At 28.9% G+C, this 17,641-nt stretch overlaps 1 protein-coding gene across 1 annotated transcript; it reads right to left on the reverse strand.

Moving 5' to 3' along the window:
- Positions 1-1,219: 1,219 nt before the first annotated feature.
- On the reverse strand, positions 1,220-3,640 carry LOC113858127 (TMV resistance protein N-like). The gene is made up of 3 exons (XM_027490611.1): positions 3,573-3,640; positions 2,744-3,344; positions 1,220-1,686 (listed from the first exon to the last, which is right to left on the reverse strand). Exons 2-3 carry the CDS (start codon positions 3,223-3,225, stop codon positions 1,368-1,370), a joined length of 801 nt encoding a protein of 266 aa, XP_027346412.1. The 5' UTR covers positions 3,226-3,344; positions 3,573-3,640; the 3' UTR covers positions 1,220-1,367.
- Positions 3,641-17,641: the final 14,001 nt, after the last annotated feature.

Consider the following 17,641-nt stretch of genomic DNA (forward strand, 5'->3'; position numbering starts at 1 on the left):
TATTTAAGCAGAGGTAACCTGCAGGCCACAAAAATTAAGAGATGAACTCAAATGAGTAACCTTCATCAACTACGGCTATTACAATAATCCAAACTTCAATTTCTAAGGACAACGATACTCTTCAAAAACCAAGAAAATATATACAAAATTAAAAGTATATATTGTAAAGTAATTAGTTCTATAAGTTTTACTTTATATAATTACACATTTATTTAATAAAATTGTTAGATTTTACTCATTAGAATCAATTGTACAATATTTATATATTGTGAATTGAGAGACAATGTTACTTTCACTTCTAATTAGATCAATTCTAGTCCTGTTGTAGAATCCATTTTCATACTTTACAATTGCACATAATAAGAATATATTTGTTTTTTTAAATCCAGTATATCGAGCTACTATTGAACATGGCTTTGGACCTTTCAAAATCTTAAGCAGACATGCTAAAAATCTTTTGGCTGCTGAGCAGTATTTGGGAGTTGAAAGAGGAAAAAAGAAAAACTGGGAGACCAAAAAGGTGTTTAAAATATTAAGGTGCTTAGAAGAACTCTAGAAAGGTCATAAAAATTAATAAATTAAAGAATGAATTTGGACAGCCTCGTTTAAAGAATCTCACATGAATTAGCTTTAAATGATAGTTGATAAGATAAACTAACCCCAACTTGAGAGATGTGTCACCACCACCATCTTCAGGAAGATAAGATGAAGTGCTGATAATGGATTCAGATGATTGTCTTGGTGCGTGTGTGAGGCTCAGTACCTAAAATTTCCCTCTCGAGTGTTTGTACACAAATATTATATAAGCACCAATTTGAAAAGCCTATCTCAGCTGTTTCAACTTTTGGTTTTCTTCCATCAGATCCATTTGGATTTGGACCCAAAGGATACCCACAAAATATACCAACAAGGAGGAGGAAATTACCAACTAAATAAGTCAAGGTTCAGGTTCTCTTACATAAATTTTATCAAAATGCATGTCTATTTAAGTACTTTACTATTCATCATGTCTTATACCGGGATATTATTAACATGTTGATTTTAAAATTCCTTAAGCCTTAATTATGTTGTCGGTATATTGCCATCTCTATACTGTAAAACTTAAGTTAATCCTACCCAAAAAAAAAAAACAAAAATCCACGTCAAAAGTTAATGACTTATAGAAACTCTCACAACATGCATAAAAATTCTTAAAGAATTCAAGCCTCATTGGCATTTGATAAAGAAACATCTGGGAATACCGTTACATGCACATTTCACACCATATATTTAGAGTGCAACTGAATTAGTAAGCTTTAGAGCACATTGATACATAGAATACATGCATAGTTTGAATTAGTATAAATATAACATATAGAAAATATAAATTATGAATATCTAAATATATTAGACCAATTAACACCGTAGAAGTCATTGTTTGCATTTGAATCGCTGGGCTCTGAGTTCATATCGGGAGGTATGCGAAGCAAACGTCGATGCCTCTCCATTTGAAGTTTTCTTATGTGTTTGACAGTTGCTTGATGATTTTGCCAATGAGCTGGGTGGGGTGTACTTTGAAAATATCGCATTTGATGGTTCGCTAGTTGCTCGTACTTTGCAATTTCTTGATCTAGGTCTCCAACATATACGCGATTTAATTTTTGCAACACATCCATAGCAATTTCCTCAACAATTTCAGATTCCAACCTATTAAGAAATGTTAACACTAACTCCAACGTATATATACAATTAATTTTTACTACGTGACATATATATTACAAAACATATGTAATTGCTGCATTATTGTATCCATATCAAATACTCAGAAGTCTATATTAAAAAGACAATCCCATCATCAAATAATTGATCATATAAATATGAGTATTGCTTTTTGTTTCAAAGGGAAGCGCATGTTTGTTATGCCCAAAATTTAAAATTTCACAGTTCTTGAGATATTGAACTATGTGTTCAAACTGGAATTTGATTTATGACAAGTATCTTAGATATTCCAGAAAAAGGAAACTTTGAACGTACAATATTTAAAGTTGAGCTGGTAAATTTTTATTTAGTATGAACTAAAATTGCATTTCCGCCGGATTTCAACTTTTGATCCTATGAGTTTGATAATGTAAGTAAAGAATTAAACATTCTTAAGACATTGATAAAATAGTTAGTGATCATATAACACGTGAGATAATTGACACTCATAAATTATTGATTTCAGAAAGATACCTTAAAAATATGAACTTTATGATGTTACAAATCCCTAATTGTAGATTGTTTTTATCACAATCAAGCAGAGGAATAATAACAGTTTTTTAAAATATTAATTTTATTATTCAATAAACTTTTACGAGTCTTACAAAGTAATTTATATTCACTCTATATTAACAGGGTCTGCATGGTTTTTTATACAATGATAAATATGTTATTACAATAGGGCGTCAAGTATTGAGAGTACTTTTCATGTGGACAAAAAGTTATGCTAGCTTGTTTCTATTGCTTTTCTACCAAAAAAATATTTAGAACAGTTTATTTATAATTTCTGAAAATAATTTGACTCTGATAATTTTTTTTTTCAATTTATTTCATTAAATATTTTATAATAGTTTATCAAATGAACAGCTTATTTTAATAAATTTTGTTGTTAAATTTATGACACATAAACTGTTATTTTTAAAAAATTAAATAGGTAATTAAATAAACTGGATATCTAAACCAACCCATAGCCTACTGAAAGATTCAAGACAGAGATGTCAGTTACCTATCAATGTTGCAATCCCACCCAGAGAGATTGGTTGCTTCTCTCAAAGCATCCCTCCATTTTTGCACCTTGTTTGGCTTATCCACAAATCGCTGCTCATGTCTAGCGAATGCAGTTGCAAAGCTTCCTGTTTGATTTCGTACACAGGTAGGCTCTATGTCATAAAACACAGGCACTACACTTTGCCCCCTTGTTTTTTTGCAATCAATTATTTTCTTGACTTCATCCAAACACCACTTTGAGGTACCAAAGTTTTTTGAGAACACAATCACAGAGAGCTTTGCATCCTCGATGGCCCTAAGAAGCGTCCCTGATATTTCATCTCCTCTTTCAAGATTGTAGTCTATGTAGGTATTGATCCCTACCCTTTTGAAAGCAGCATGAAGATGGCTTGTGAAAGTCTTCCGTGTGTCTTCACCTCTAAAACTAAGGAACACTTCATGCCTCTCTTGAGAATTATTGGAGGATGATGATGCCATCATAACATATGATATAACAAGATGTTGAGTATGTGTATTGCTTGAGTCCCTTGTTGATGATCTTGTAGATGTCTTCTTCCTATGTTTAAAGCACCCTTTTCATAGCATCATGTCATGCTTCCCTATACATGAGGCCCCGTCAAAAAATGGAGGAGTTTGAGCATGTTGATGGTACAAGCTTCATCAAGCACACGAATTCTAATATTGGTGGGAATAAAACAACATAATGTACATAAATCTTTCATATTTATATACTTACTATTTTTACCATTTATAATTCATTTTGCTTTAGAAGTTGGAAATTAAAGATACATTATGAAGTACATGGTAAACTATTTGTAACAACGTACTTTTTCAAAAGGGGTACCCTGGGAATGGCATGCCGCTGCTATATTGTCAAGCAAACTTCAGTTGATGTAGTTTCTTCTGAGCATTTTTGAAACTTTATATTATGAATGATAGGGCACAGTTGGGTAAGGTGGGAATAGGGGCGTGAGAAGAAGTAGAGGGGAAACGATTTGGTTACTTCCTATGTAGCTTTCCAGGACTGAATCAATGTAATATATTGATGAAGTTCAACGGGTAAGACAAATAGAAGGGAGCTGTATATTTTGACTTCAAATTGATGTCCATTGTCACATCATTGAAGGCATTGGTTGTGTTAATAAATGTCGTTGACAATTCTTATTATATCTTAATATATGAAACGTTCTAAGTTAACATATATGAGTTGCATGACTCGTATCCAAAAAAAGTTAGGGGAAAAAAAAAATCTGGCATGGGTAATATCGATATAGATTTTACAGATAAGACAAAGAGAAGGGAGCTAGATAATTTTTATTAATGAATATTATATATTCCCTTGGTGTATACATTTCTGTTCCAGATCACGCGTATTTGGATAATTCTGATCCAACATATACTATTCGTAACAGAAATGAAATTAGATCTTTTAATGATATTTTTTATTTATAACGTTGGAATTAGGATTTTACTTAAAAAAATTTAAATACGCATCACAAAACCTAATTTTTTTATATTAAGTATATAGACTTAGCAAGAGATTGATGGCATTGGTTTTGCTTTTAAAAGAAAATGCCATTTGTGTTTTTGACCCCGTTTAATATTAAAAAAAAATGCCATTTACAATTATTATGTTTAATAAAGTTTTCCAAGATCGGCATTTACCATAATATATATGTGACATATATGGGTTGTATAAAAGAAATGGTAAATGGCGCTGTGGCCAATGTGAATGACCTGTATTCTTTGCTGACTTTATGAAAAGGACGGAGTGTTAAAAATTAATAAAATGAAGGATTAATTGTACGTTTTCAAGAACCATTTATTATTATTATTATTGTTGTTGTTGTGTTTTCTTCTTATATCTCTAATTATTCCACACCACAAAATGATATGTAAAACAATATTTTCTCTCTCACATTCTTATTGGATGTGTGAGTTTAATTTTTTATTTAAATTAATTTCTTCATTTTGAATTCTCACCAAATAAGTAAAATAAAATATAACTATATAGAATAATATGTATATATATATATATATATATATTCCATTATAGTTTATATATTTTGTTTTGATGTTTTATTTAAATGCATTAACATTTTTTTTTACAAATCATACATTATTTGGCTTCCATCATATTTTATATTATATTTTTCTCCTAATTAAAAGAAATATACACAGAAAGACTTAATTTAAAGAATAAAAAATTATAAAATTATACAAAAATAATTAAATTTAAAAGATCCAAAGCATATGTAGCATAAAAAATGAAATTATATATAAAAAATGATTAAATGCTTTATTTAGTGTTTTAAATATTAGAATGCCGATAAGTAAATTCTTGAAGGAAATACTATTAAATATAACAATTTAGTACATTAATTATTAAAAAATTACAAAATTTATTAATCAAATACATAATATAATTATTAAAAAATTCCTATATTTCACCATTTCGCTTTTCTTATGAACTAATTTTTTTAATAATTTATACTTTTGAAAAATTAATTTAGTTAAAAAAAACTTTTAAAAATCAATGTAGTCATGTATACTTTAGTATTTACTTTAAACATATAAAATATCAAATTGAGATTTTTTCTTAAAAAGTGGTTGCAAATAAATTCTAATAAGAACATTTAGACTTTGATGGGATGAAATGTAAAATAGAAAGAGAAAAATAGAAAAGAAAGAAATAGGAGGATGTGAAATAAGATAACATGCAAAGATGTAGGAAGTATAAGTTAACAAGATAAAGGAAAAAAAGCTAATGAGAAAATATCTATTAACTTTCTTTTCACCGTAAATTTACTAAACTTTGGTGTAGCAAAGTTCAAACTTGAATTTCAAGAACTGCTGTTGTAGGTTTCAGTATTCTCAAAAGTTTTCAAACCACGAGAAAGTATACTCATTAATTATAATAAAAAAAAATATTAAGATTCTTTCAATATCAATTCTATACAAAAGAAGCACCTACTACTATTTTGTTCACATTTAAGTAGTTTTTAATGTGATTATTTTAGGGTTGAAAAATATAAGAAATAAAGTATATCAAAGACTTAAAGAAAATAAAATATAGAAAAATTAAAGTTGATTTAAAATGGATAAAAACATGAGACTTTAGTGTCTTCTTATGATTACTTATATTTATGATTACTTATATGTCTCTAAGTTCAATTTTATTCAATTATGTATAGCAATTATCAACTACCTAATTAAATGTTACCACTACCTAATGATAAGAGAATAGTGACAATTTTCTTATTGATATATTACCTTAATTACTACAGAAAGTAATAGATAAATAAAAGTATTAAGAAACATCAGTTTTGCTAAACTCAATTAATTGGTTGAAAAGTTAAGAGATAAATGTATTTTTTTAACTCCTAAACTCAAATTGCTTTTTAATTTCATTAATCGATTAAATGTTTTGTCACCAATTAATTAATTAACTAAAATTAATCTTTAATTAATTAATTCAAGAATATCAATAACAACAAAGAGGGTCATGTTCTAATTAGCAAACGACATCAATTATAAAAACGTAACTAAGTCACATAAGAGGATCCAAAAGCATTAGAACTTTGATGGATAAAGAGGTATTATTAAAAAATTCTAAAATATTATACACACTTAATTGTGAACCCATTGACTTTATACAATCAACGAATTCATTTTGGCTCATAGTAAACAATTTGGTTGTTTTGCTCCTTTCTTGTGGAGTGGAGCAAAGTACAAAAAAAAATAAAATCATAATTAGATCAAAAGCAGACCTAGATCATCAAACACCTACATTTATGATAAGACTTCGATTAATTTAACTTTATCTATATTAGGCCAAAGGTGGGATAAAGCTTATACGAGTAAAAATTTTCATTGTAACTCATAAAAAATGTAAAGATAATAGTAAAAATTTGCAAAAATAATCGTCAAATTCTTTAATAAAATTTTATCTTCATAAATGATATTTATATTATTTTGTAAATAAGTTAGAATATGCTATGAATTGTAATGTTTGTTATACTTGGAAAATTATGGAAGAAAACTTGAATAATAATGAGATGTTATCGAATGACCAAATTATTGGATCAGAAGTGTTGCTTGGTAATAAGATATGTATTCCCAAGTGTTATGAAGCGAAAGAAGTGGCTACGTTCGTAGTTTGAGATTCGATCCAACTTCTTCTCTATTAGACTATGTTGAGATTTCATGTTTAGGAGGGGAGGGAAGGAAGGAGTTAGTGAAGTTTAACCCTTTTTTTGGAAGTTAATTAATTACGAGAAAGGTTAAGGAGCTGTTTTAAACCCTTTCCAAAATCCTCATGATGTTAGTTTTTTGTGTTCTCCTATTGTGGAGTTTTTTTAAATAAAATTTTAAATTGACTAATTTATCCCTTCTTGCTTTCTTATTCTTTTTAAAACTTGTCATTTTTTCTTTAATTTGATTATTAAATAAATAAAATAGTAAAAAAATAAATATTTTCAAAAGAGTGTGATGTTAACTTTAAAGAAAAGAATACTAGAAAAATAATTTTTTTTCAAAATATGTTAGTTTTTAAAGTGATAATTTTTTTAAAATTTATAAAAAGTAAAATTTTTGAAATATTAATTTTTAGAGAGAAAAAAATATTTTTATATTTTTTGAAAAAAAAACAAAAAAGACATATATAAACAAGGGAGAAGTTTAACCCTTCTTCCCCCTCTCTTCTCCTCCCTTCTTTCTTTCTTTAAACCCTTTCCTTCCCTCTCCCTCTAAACATCCAATCAAAGCTTTAAGGATTAGTCTGCGAGTATACACAGGTTAAAATAATGAAAACCTAATTACTATAGCTACAGCACGAGACAAGCAACTAAAGTCGTCTCTTAAGGATTACCGAAGCGATTTATCATATTGCAGTTTAGAATTAGAAAATTTAATAAAATGAACAAACAAAATCTAAAGCAAGAGGAATTAATTAAATAATTAAACACTTAATTTAAGAATCAAGAGGAAAGTAACAACACTTAATCATTAAATTTTAAATTAATAAAATTATAATTTGGTGGTTAAAACTTGAATTCAATTGAAAGCTCTAAACCAAGTGATCACATAAAAATTATCATGCATTTGATTAACATAAAATCAATTAAAATTTGGAAATTTCTAGAATTTAATTAAAACATTAGTTTTTCATACCACTTAATTAACCCTAATTTCCTAAATTTGACTCATATACTTCAACTAAATAATGATAAATCCATCACTTTTCAATTAGAATTAGAATAAATATCTTTAGTTCATGAAATTAAATAAATTAGAGAGAAAAAGAAAAAAATATACAAATTGAAAACAAACGTTGAAAATTGATTTGCATAACTGTTGTTTCCTTGATCCTTGAATTAGAAAACAAAAACTACTATTCTAGATGTGGAAGAGTACAAAAATTTAGAGTTGAGGAATAAAGAAAATATAAAAGAAAAAGAAACTATATCTAAATCTCTCTTTCCCTCTTCTTCTTCTCCCCCTTTAATAGGTTCAAAATTAAAAAAAAATAATCAAATCTCTAAAAATCCTAATCCTAATAAAAATTTAGAAAGTATGATTGTATAAAATCTAGAATTTGAAAAGATTTAGTAATATAATGAAAGAGATATCATAAATAATAATCACATAATCTCGTACAATGAATGAGTAACTTGATTTCGACCCAGAATTGGTGTTAGTTTGGCTTTGTGGGATTAAAATGAATTAAAGTCCTAAATGTTAGCTTTGAAATATCATTAGAATAAGTACAATTAGATATTTGTGGACAGTGATATAACTCGAACACCGCATGTTGGTTAGAATTCACTTTTGTCTCTTTTTACTTTCGATTTAAGCCTAATTCTAGCTCTAGATTTTAAGATTCAATCTTTAATTTTTTTTTTAAAAAAGTTGTGAGTCCATCTCTTAACTTTCTTATAAAGTAAGAATCTCATTAAAAAAAGATTTAGAACTCAAATACTAAATTGTTTCAGAATATGTAATGCTAAAATAATTGAATTAATATTTAACTAAGACGCAAGTGGTTTAAATCAATTCAATTATGCACAAAAGAAGGTTTATGTATCATATATATATATATATATATATATATATATATATATATATATCCAATTCATGAAATGAGTAATAAATCTTCTCTAAAAAAATAGTTGTAGATTATATATCTAATGAAGTTATCCAAAGGTTAGATTGAGTAATAGATAAGAGAACTAAAATGATCATGCAATGTTAACAGTTTTACCTAATATTAGTTTTTTAATGTAAAATGATTTATATTAATATAAATAAATAAAATTTTAAAATAATGTCTTATCTTTGTGAAAAAAATTAAAAATAAAGATAAAAAAACTTTAAAAAATAATAAAAAATATTAAATTTTGTTACTAAAATAATTGAATTAATGTTTGGTCACCAACCTTGTTTTTACTTTTTGCGACCAAATCAATCATTAACCTCATTTTTATATATTTGCAACTAATTTTTTTTGTCACTAATTTGGCCACAAATACTCACCAATTTGGCATAAATTGTGGTTAAATATATTTGTCACTAATTCGGTCGCAAATAGCCACCAATTTTTTGGTGGCTAAATTTGATCTCTAATAGCCATCAAATTTTCTTGATGGCTAAATTTGGTTGCTAATTGAGTATTTTCTAGTAGTGAAAGTACTAAGAGTATGGATAAATAAAGGTCAGGCCAAGTTATGCTTCACATAAGGTGATTTTCTAGATACAACATCTCATTTTCTAAATTGTAAGGTAAGATCTTTGCCTTTTCGGTATTTAGGTATTTATGTTGGAGATAAACCAAGAAGTTCTTGACAAAAGCTTATAGAGGTGGTTAACTGCAAATTAGCATCTTGAAAGCACAAATACATCTTCATTTGGAGTAAAGTAACACTTCTTGATGTTCAAAATAGCCTTCTACTACATTATTTATCTTTTTGAAGAATGTCATATGGTGTAATCAAGGAAGTAGTGAAGATTCAAAGTCAATTTCTTTGGAATAAGTGAAGAAATCATAAAAAATAGCTTGGGTTAAATGAAAAAGAGTATGCATACTAAAGAATGATGGTGGTTTGGGGGTGAGAAATATGGAATGGTTTAATTAGAGTTTGTTGGGTAAATGAGTTTAGAGATAATTAAAGTTTCCAAACTCATTATGCTTTAATGTGTTACGGGCATAGTATGGATCATGTACTGATATGTTAGTTTCTTTGAAGGTGACTCATAATGCTTCAGATTGGTGGAGGGATATGGTGCGGGTTTATAAGTAAATCGGTGGGTGGATAGATTCTAATGTCACACAAGTTCTTCGCGATGGTTGTTTCTTTAGTTTTTGGAAGGATAAATGGGCAAAAAATGTTATGTTGGCAAATTCATACCCAAGACTATTTTCAGGAGTGACTAATAAGGAGGAGTGAGTAGTGGATAATGGACGATTTGAGATGGGCTAATGAGTATAGAAAATTCCTTGGAGAAGGCTATTGTTTTCATGGGAGGAGGATTTATAACAACAATTGTGAGAGACTATGGAAGGTAAGAGACCGAGGCAACATGTAAATGACATATTGATGTGAAATGTGATGGTAATAGAGACTACAGTGTTCAATGCGCTTATAAATACATTCATAATTTCTTCACTTCAGGTAGCGGTTTGGGGCTGTGCCTAGTGCAGTATTACACAAAATTTGGAAGGTCAGGGCACTGAGGAAAGTAGTGGTATTCATGTGACATCTGTTACTTAGTGCAGTTTTGGTACAAAAGAATTTGACCAAACGCAAATTGACAATTTCATCAAAAACTTGTGGGTTATGTGATATCAAAGATAAGGACATACTACACCTTTTTTTTTTTTTTTTGCATTGTGGTATTTTTACGAGACTATAGTACATAGTATTTGAATGGTTTGGTGTCAGTATATGCTTACTTGAAAATTTGCATAAGGCATTACTAAGCATATGTAGAATTCGATGTGAAAAACAAGAAATGAAAGAGATTTGTAATGGTGTGGTTTGCAATAATATGGAAAATTTAGTTTCAGCAGAATAATATTCTCTTTAATAACAATGTGTTAAATGTTAGTGAAATATTTGATTATATTAATATTGTCTTGGAAGTGGCTCACGACAAGACATTTAAGAAGCATGATTGTGTATGTGAATTGGATTAATGATCTATTGACATATATTGTTAGTTCCTTTAGAGATGTAATGGGTTAGAGTACCCGTTGTACTCTAGTTTTATCTTTAACAAAATATTAATGCTTAACAAAGAAAAAAAGTTATGTTTCATATAAGTAACACTGTCATATTTAATAATTTTAAAGTTTGAGTATGACTAATTGTTTGGTATATACTTTTACTAATTTTGACACAATCTTTTTGAGAGCTTGACTTGGTTTATTAGTTTTTGTAATGATCTACTTCATATTAAGATCTTTGATAAACAAGCTATCAAATTATCTAAATAGATGAGTATTTCAAAAGGTTAGAAAATATATATCTAAAAAGATGGGTTTGGAGAGGATTAGAGTTTCCAAACTAACTATACTTTGATGTGTTGTAGGTGCGATATGAGTCATGTGTTGATATGTTAATTTCTTTAGAGGTAACTCATAATGCTTCTGATTGGTGGAGGGATGTGGTGTGGGTTTATAAGTAAGCCGATGAGTTGATAGATTTTAATGTCACATGAATACTTGGTGATGGTTTTTTTTTTTTAGTTTTTGGAAGGAAAAATGGGTGAGAAATATTGTGTTGACAAATTTATATCCAAGGCTATTTTTAGCAATGACTAATAATGAGGCGTGGGTGGTGAATAACAAACGATTTGAGATGGGTCAATGGATGTGAAAAATTCCTTGGAAAAGCAAATTGTTTTCATAGGAGGAAGACTTACAACAACAGTTGTGGGAAACTATGAAGGGTAAGAGGCTGAGAGAAAATGTGAATGACATGTTGATTAGGAAGTGTGATGATAACAAGAAATATAGTATGCAATCCGTTTATCAGTACATTCATCATTTCTTCAATGCAAGTAGCAATTTAGAACTGTGTCTAGTGCAGGCCTTACGCAAAATTGGAAAGGTCAATGTGCTGATGCAGGTAGTATTATTCATTTCGCGCTTGTTGCTTAATGTAGAAGAATTTGACCAAATGCAAATTGATGATTCTCTCAGAAGCTTGTAGGTTGTGTGATACCGAAGATGAGGAAATACTGCATCTTGTTTTTTGCATTGCAGTATCTTAATGAAATTATGGTACATGATGTTTGAATAGTTTGGTGTCAGTTTATGTTTACATGAAAATTTGTACTAGACATTACTGAACATGTATGGAACCCAATATGAAAAAAAAGAAATGGAGGAAAGTTGTAATAGTATGGACAATTTGCCTTCAGCGGAATAATATTCTCTTCAATAATAGTGTGTTAAATGCTAGTTAAATATTTGATTCAATTAAGTACCGTTCTTAGAAGTGGCTTACAACAGAACCTTTGAGAAGATCAATTATGTATGTGAATTGAATTAATTATCCCTTGACATATTATGAATACACATTTTTTCATTTTTCTTCCTTATTTTAATAAAATAATGCAAAAAGAAAAGTGAGCTCCGAAAAATAGGAATAACGTGTGTGAGCAAAAGAAGATGGGTTTTAAATGGATGCAAAAAATAAACACATACAAAGACATGAAAAGAGGGAGAACAGGGTTGGCGAGAGATAAGGAGAGCAACTAATGAAAAAGGAAAAATAGACACTAGAGAAAAATTGGAGGAGGAGGTTCAAAAAGAAAAAAATATAGAAGAAAGAAGAACGGAAAAAAAAAGAGCAATAAGAACAGAGGAACTCAAGCAAACAGAATAACAATCAAAGAGAAAGATATTTCAAAGTTGGAAAGCAAGCTCACGATCAAATAATTTGTTTTAATGTTATAGGTCACAGTTCTTATCTTTGAATCTATATCTATCGTCAAACTCAATATCTGAAAAATTTCATCATCAATATTTACAGTAGTTTTTCTGCCTTCAAATATAGTCAAAAAAAAAAAAAGAAATATCAATTAGTTGAGAAAATTACTTTCGTTCTGTATTTTGTATTCCTCATCTTCTTCCTCTCGTCTTCGAATCTTAGATCTTTAAAGTTATGTCCATCTTTAAAACCAAATTTGCAACAAGACCTTCGACTATCAGTCTCACCTTCATCGTCTCCTCTCACCCTTATGTTCAATCAATCTTTCTTTACCCATCTTCTTTTTCTCTCCTCAGATATGCACCTTGGGTACCTCTTAATATTCGTGAATCGCAGCATGTTTGCTTCCTTCAAAGGCGTGTGTTTGAGTTTTTGCATAATTACTCCCCCTTATTTTGTTTTTCTTTTATCGACTTCATTTCCTACCTTTATTGCATTTGGTGAGTAGAAAAAAAAATTCTAAAACCTTGTGGCCACTTTTCAAATTATATTTTTACAGCATCTCTTTTTTTTTGTTTTATTGTGATGAGATTAAACCCTAGACACGTGAATCTTTATATATATATATATATATATATATATATATATATATATATATATATATAGATATATATTAGAATTAGAAAATTAGCTTAATCTTTAATAAGACTGGGACAATAACATAAATAAAAAATATAAATAAAAAAATTAATTTTTCTTAATAAATCTTCTTATTTCAAATTTGAAATCTAATATTCACTTTTTAAAATTTAAATTACTCTTTTTTCTTTTTTTTTAATTTTAGTGAATAGCCATAAAAATTTATACATTTTTAAGTTTCCTTTGTCTTTGTAAATAATAATGTATATTTTAAATATGTCTCCAATATAATATTCATATGTTTTATTATTCATTTTATTTATTTATTCATTGGCACTGTCATCTTTGTTATTGTTTTATTTTTGCATGACATGAATATAATTTGATGTTTTGTTTTTTAAATTTATTTTCTTTTAATTTCTGCAAAAATAGTAAATGAACAATAAAATATTTATATCTATTTATAACATTAACGTATAGTTTCTCTATCGTTCGATGTTATAAATTCACAAGACCTATGTGTATCTATATTACCTTTGGTCTTTTACAATATAAATTTATCATATTTCAACTCTAATTAATTAGGTAATAATTTTATTAATTAATCTAAAATGTTTCTCTTTTTAAATATTAATTTAAAAAAATTAAATTAAAATTATTTTATCGAGGCAACAGCTAATAACGTCTTTATGTAACAACTTTACTTTTGCATATTATAAATTATTGAGACTTAAACTTCAAGTTATATATAAATATTTTCTAAAGAATTAAAACATATTTTATTCACTAGGTATCCACCTTATTAACCAAAATATATTATTATAAATACAGGTTTATTTTATATTAAATCTTAAATTTATTTTTTATTATTAAATAATAGTATGCAAACTCATTAACTAAATAAAAATCATATAAATGCAACGATTTATAATGCTATTATGCAATAACTCTACTTTTATGTGTTAGAAACTGTCAAGACATATGTATATCTACGTTATCTTATGTCATATGCACTATTAATATATCCAAAAAAATCTTACTTCTAAAATTAATAAATTATATATTTATTTAATTTAATTTTATAATGTCTGAAAATCTTCCTCACTCATATTATCAAATAATATAAAAGTTTATTCTGAAAATAAAATTAAATGCATCTTTGTTTAATTATATAATTTGTTAATCAATTGAAATATATTTTTTTCTTTTTTATTTATCTCATCTTATTAGTTAATTAAAATATGTCATATTTTTATAAAATTAAAATTAATTTATTTAATTAGTGATAGTCATATTTTAATACATCTTTCTCTCTATTTTTTTAATTTAATTGAGTCTTTTTAGTATATTATTTTGATGTGTTAGTTTAGATTTTTGTTGGTAAGTCATTTAGGATTTAAATTTAAATCTTTCTTAATTCCCGCCATAAATTCTTGTTTTGACACAGTTTCTTGAAAAGACCATATCTGGAGCTACACTACTCGAAATTAGACAAAATTGGTGTCCCTGGAAAGATAAGAGAGAGATCTACAACTTCTCTGTTGCGAGAAAAGCCCAGTTCGAACATCTTCAGGCCCAAAACTGCGTCACAATGTTGCGGTCCTGCAATGAATTTTTCAGAATTTGGTTTTATTGTTGACATTACTTAATTAGGGTTTTAGGAACCTCATTAGCAAGCTGGGCCTTAATTAAGCCCAATTATTTTGTCTTTAAATAGGGTTTATGATTTCGCGTGGGGATCTTCTTCCCTTTTTTTTTGCCTTAATTTTCAGAATTTTTAAATAAAAAGCTTTCGTAAGGATTCCTCTCGTCTCCCTCTTTTTTATTTTTGGAAACTTCATCCCCTTCTCTAATTGGTCGAGCAACATGATTATGAAGCAAGGCTAATTCATCAACTGGTTCAAGGTTTCAAAAACTACATTGCATTCGAGTTTCAAAATAGGTTAATTACGTTTTTCATGATATGGAATTTTCGTTGCATCCTAAATAGAAAGAATAGGTTAATTTCAGATTTGAATTAATTGGATTCACCTAATTTAATCAATCAATTGTTCTAAATTTTGTTAAAGCATTGGGTTTGCGATTGCAGTTCTTGTTTTGATGGAATTCATAATCTAGATTTAGATTTTAGGGTTGTTGATGCGCATTGAATTAGTGTGATTGGAAATTCGTTGGGATTATATTTGTGTGAACGACGAGAATTGCATTGTAAGGATTGAGATCTTGAATTGGTTGAATTTCATAATCCTTAATTTTCGTTTTTGTTATTTTGTCGTTTAAATTCAAAACAAATCCTTCCCCAATCTAATTTGAAATTGCATGATGGAACTAAAAATAAAATGCATTTTATGTCCTTGAGAGATGACCTAGATTTGCTTCTTGTATTGCACAAATTTTTGAGAAAATCTAGCTTGTTTGATACCATTGCGACGTGGTTATCAATTAGCGCAATGATATATAATGTTAACGTGTAGTATCTCTACTTTTATGCATTATAAATCATTGAAGTTAATGTGTATCTATGTTACTGTTAACTTCATACAGTATAAATTCATTAAGTTAAATAATGTAACGCTCCAAATTTTGATAATAATAATAATTATTATTATATATATGTATATATATATATATATATATATATTCATATGTGTATTGATTTATTTGATAATGATGTTTATGTGTATTAAGTACATGGATATGTGTATTTATGTGTATGCATGACTTGATAGAGCTGAGATGGGCTAAGTGCCTAAGTGTAGGGCGTGATACTGGGCTGTTCTTGTTATAGCAAAAGATGTTTTGTTGTAACGACAGAGTGACAGTTTCAGGTACATTTCTGGGTGCAGTTTCACTGTAGCGAGATTCTGCAGAAACCAAGGTGCAGTTTCGTCTGATATTTTCGCTGCAGTAAGATATATCTGGCTGTAGCGAGAGTGTCGCGACCAGGAAAGGATTTAAAGGAAGTTAGGATTCGGGGAGGGTTATTTCTCTCTCTCCCTTCGAATTCCCTTCGATCCTCTCATTCTCAAACCCTTTTCTACCGATTATATTGCCTCTAAAGCCGTTCAGAAGCTTGATTGAAGGTTGAATCCGTGTGGAGAATGCTTGGAGGTGAGTTTTAATGCTTAAGGTTTCATTTCTCATCCCCTTTTCTCTGTTTCTAGGTTTCCTTAGGTTCTCATAGAGTTCTTTCATGTGTTTTAGGCTGCAATCAGTGTAGGGAGCACGTCCGTGGTCAAATCCGAGTGTGGGTCTTCAATCCAAGGTAAGGGGGACTCTACCCTATCTCAATGTGTTATAATTCTTGTGTGTTTTGTTGATTAATGCAATGTGGCTGAGATAGGGAGTAGAAATTGCGTGTTGAATGGAAATTGGTGTGCAATGTGATGTGTGCTGGAATAGTGAGGCCCCGTGGGGGTGATTGTGTGTGATGAAATGTCATTAATTGGTGAATTAATGATATTGTGAATAAATGAAAGTTATGTGTCGTATATTGTAGATAAAACGTGGGCTATGTGCCGAGTACTGTGAATTGAATATAGGCTGTGTGCCGTGTGCAAGCATGAATATTGCGTGTGTGAATGAAATGTATGTGAATGAGGTGTGTAGCATCGTTGTAATGTGTTGTGAATGGTTCAGCGATACACTGAGATGTGGAAGATGAAGACGGTAGAAATACCTTGGGGAAGAGGAAGTGGTGGTGACACCAACTGCGAAACGGGTGCACCACGGGCCATACACTCTCTTCCTGATTAAACCTCTGACTACTATCTTTGCTGAGCGACCTGTGACTGCCCACTTGGTATTCGTGAGGCGGGGGTAACCGGCGACCATTCATGGTGTAAATTTCTGATCACAGTGCTACAGTGAATACGGCTGGCATGCATATGCATAAGTTTATGAATTATACTTATGGATGCGGAATGCTACTTGTGAATGTAATTGTTTAATGTATTGAAAAAGTACTAGTGGTGAGACTCTATGTTGACTGTGTGTTTTTAGGTGGTGTAGAGTACTTACCCTTACATTCATTTTTCAGGTAATCAAAACGATCAGCACCGGACTCAGTGAATGGACGGATGAGTTGCTATAGGACTTAGATTTTATTTTAAAATTGTTGTAATTGAACTAGTCCTGTAGCAGTTATTTGATATTAATTTGTAACCCTTCACTTATTTCGAAATCTTTTATGAAAATTTGGTTATCTGATTTGTAAAATTATTATTTAATTGAAATCAAATTTAAGTGTTACACTCGTTGATACAGTAATTTATAAATTGATTAATTTAAACATTTTCTTTTAAAAATTTATGTCCCAATCA

Source organism: Abrus precatorius, unplaced genomic scaffold (assembly GCF_003935025.1).
Source record: "Abrus precatorius isolate BTA unplaced genomic scaffold, Abrus_2018 Scaffold2, whole genome shotgun sequence".
Taxonomy (NCBI): domain Eukaryota; kingdom Viridiplantae; phylum Streptophyta; class Magnoliopsida; order Fabales; family Fabaceae; genus Abrus; species Abrus precatorius.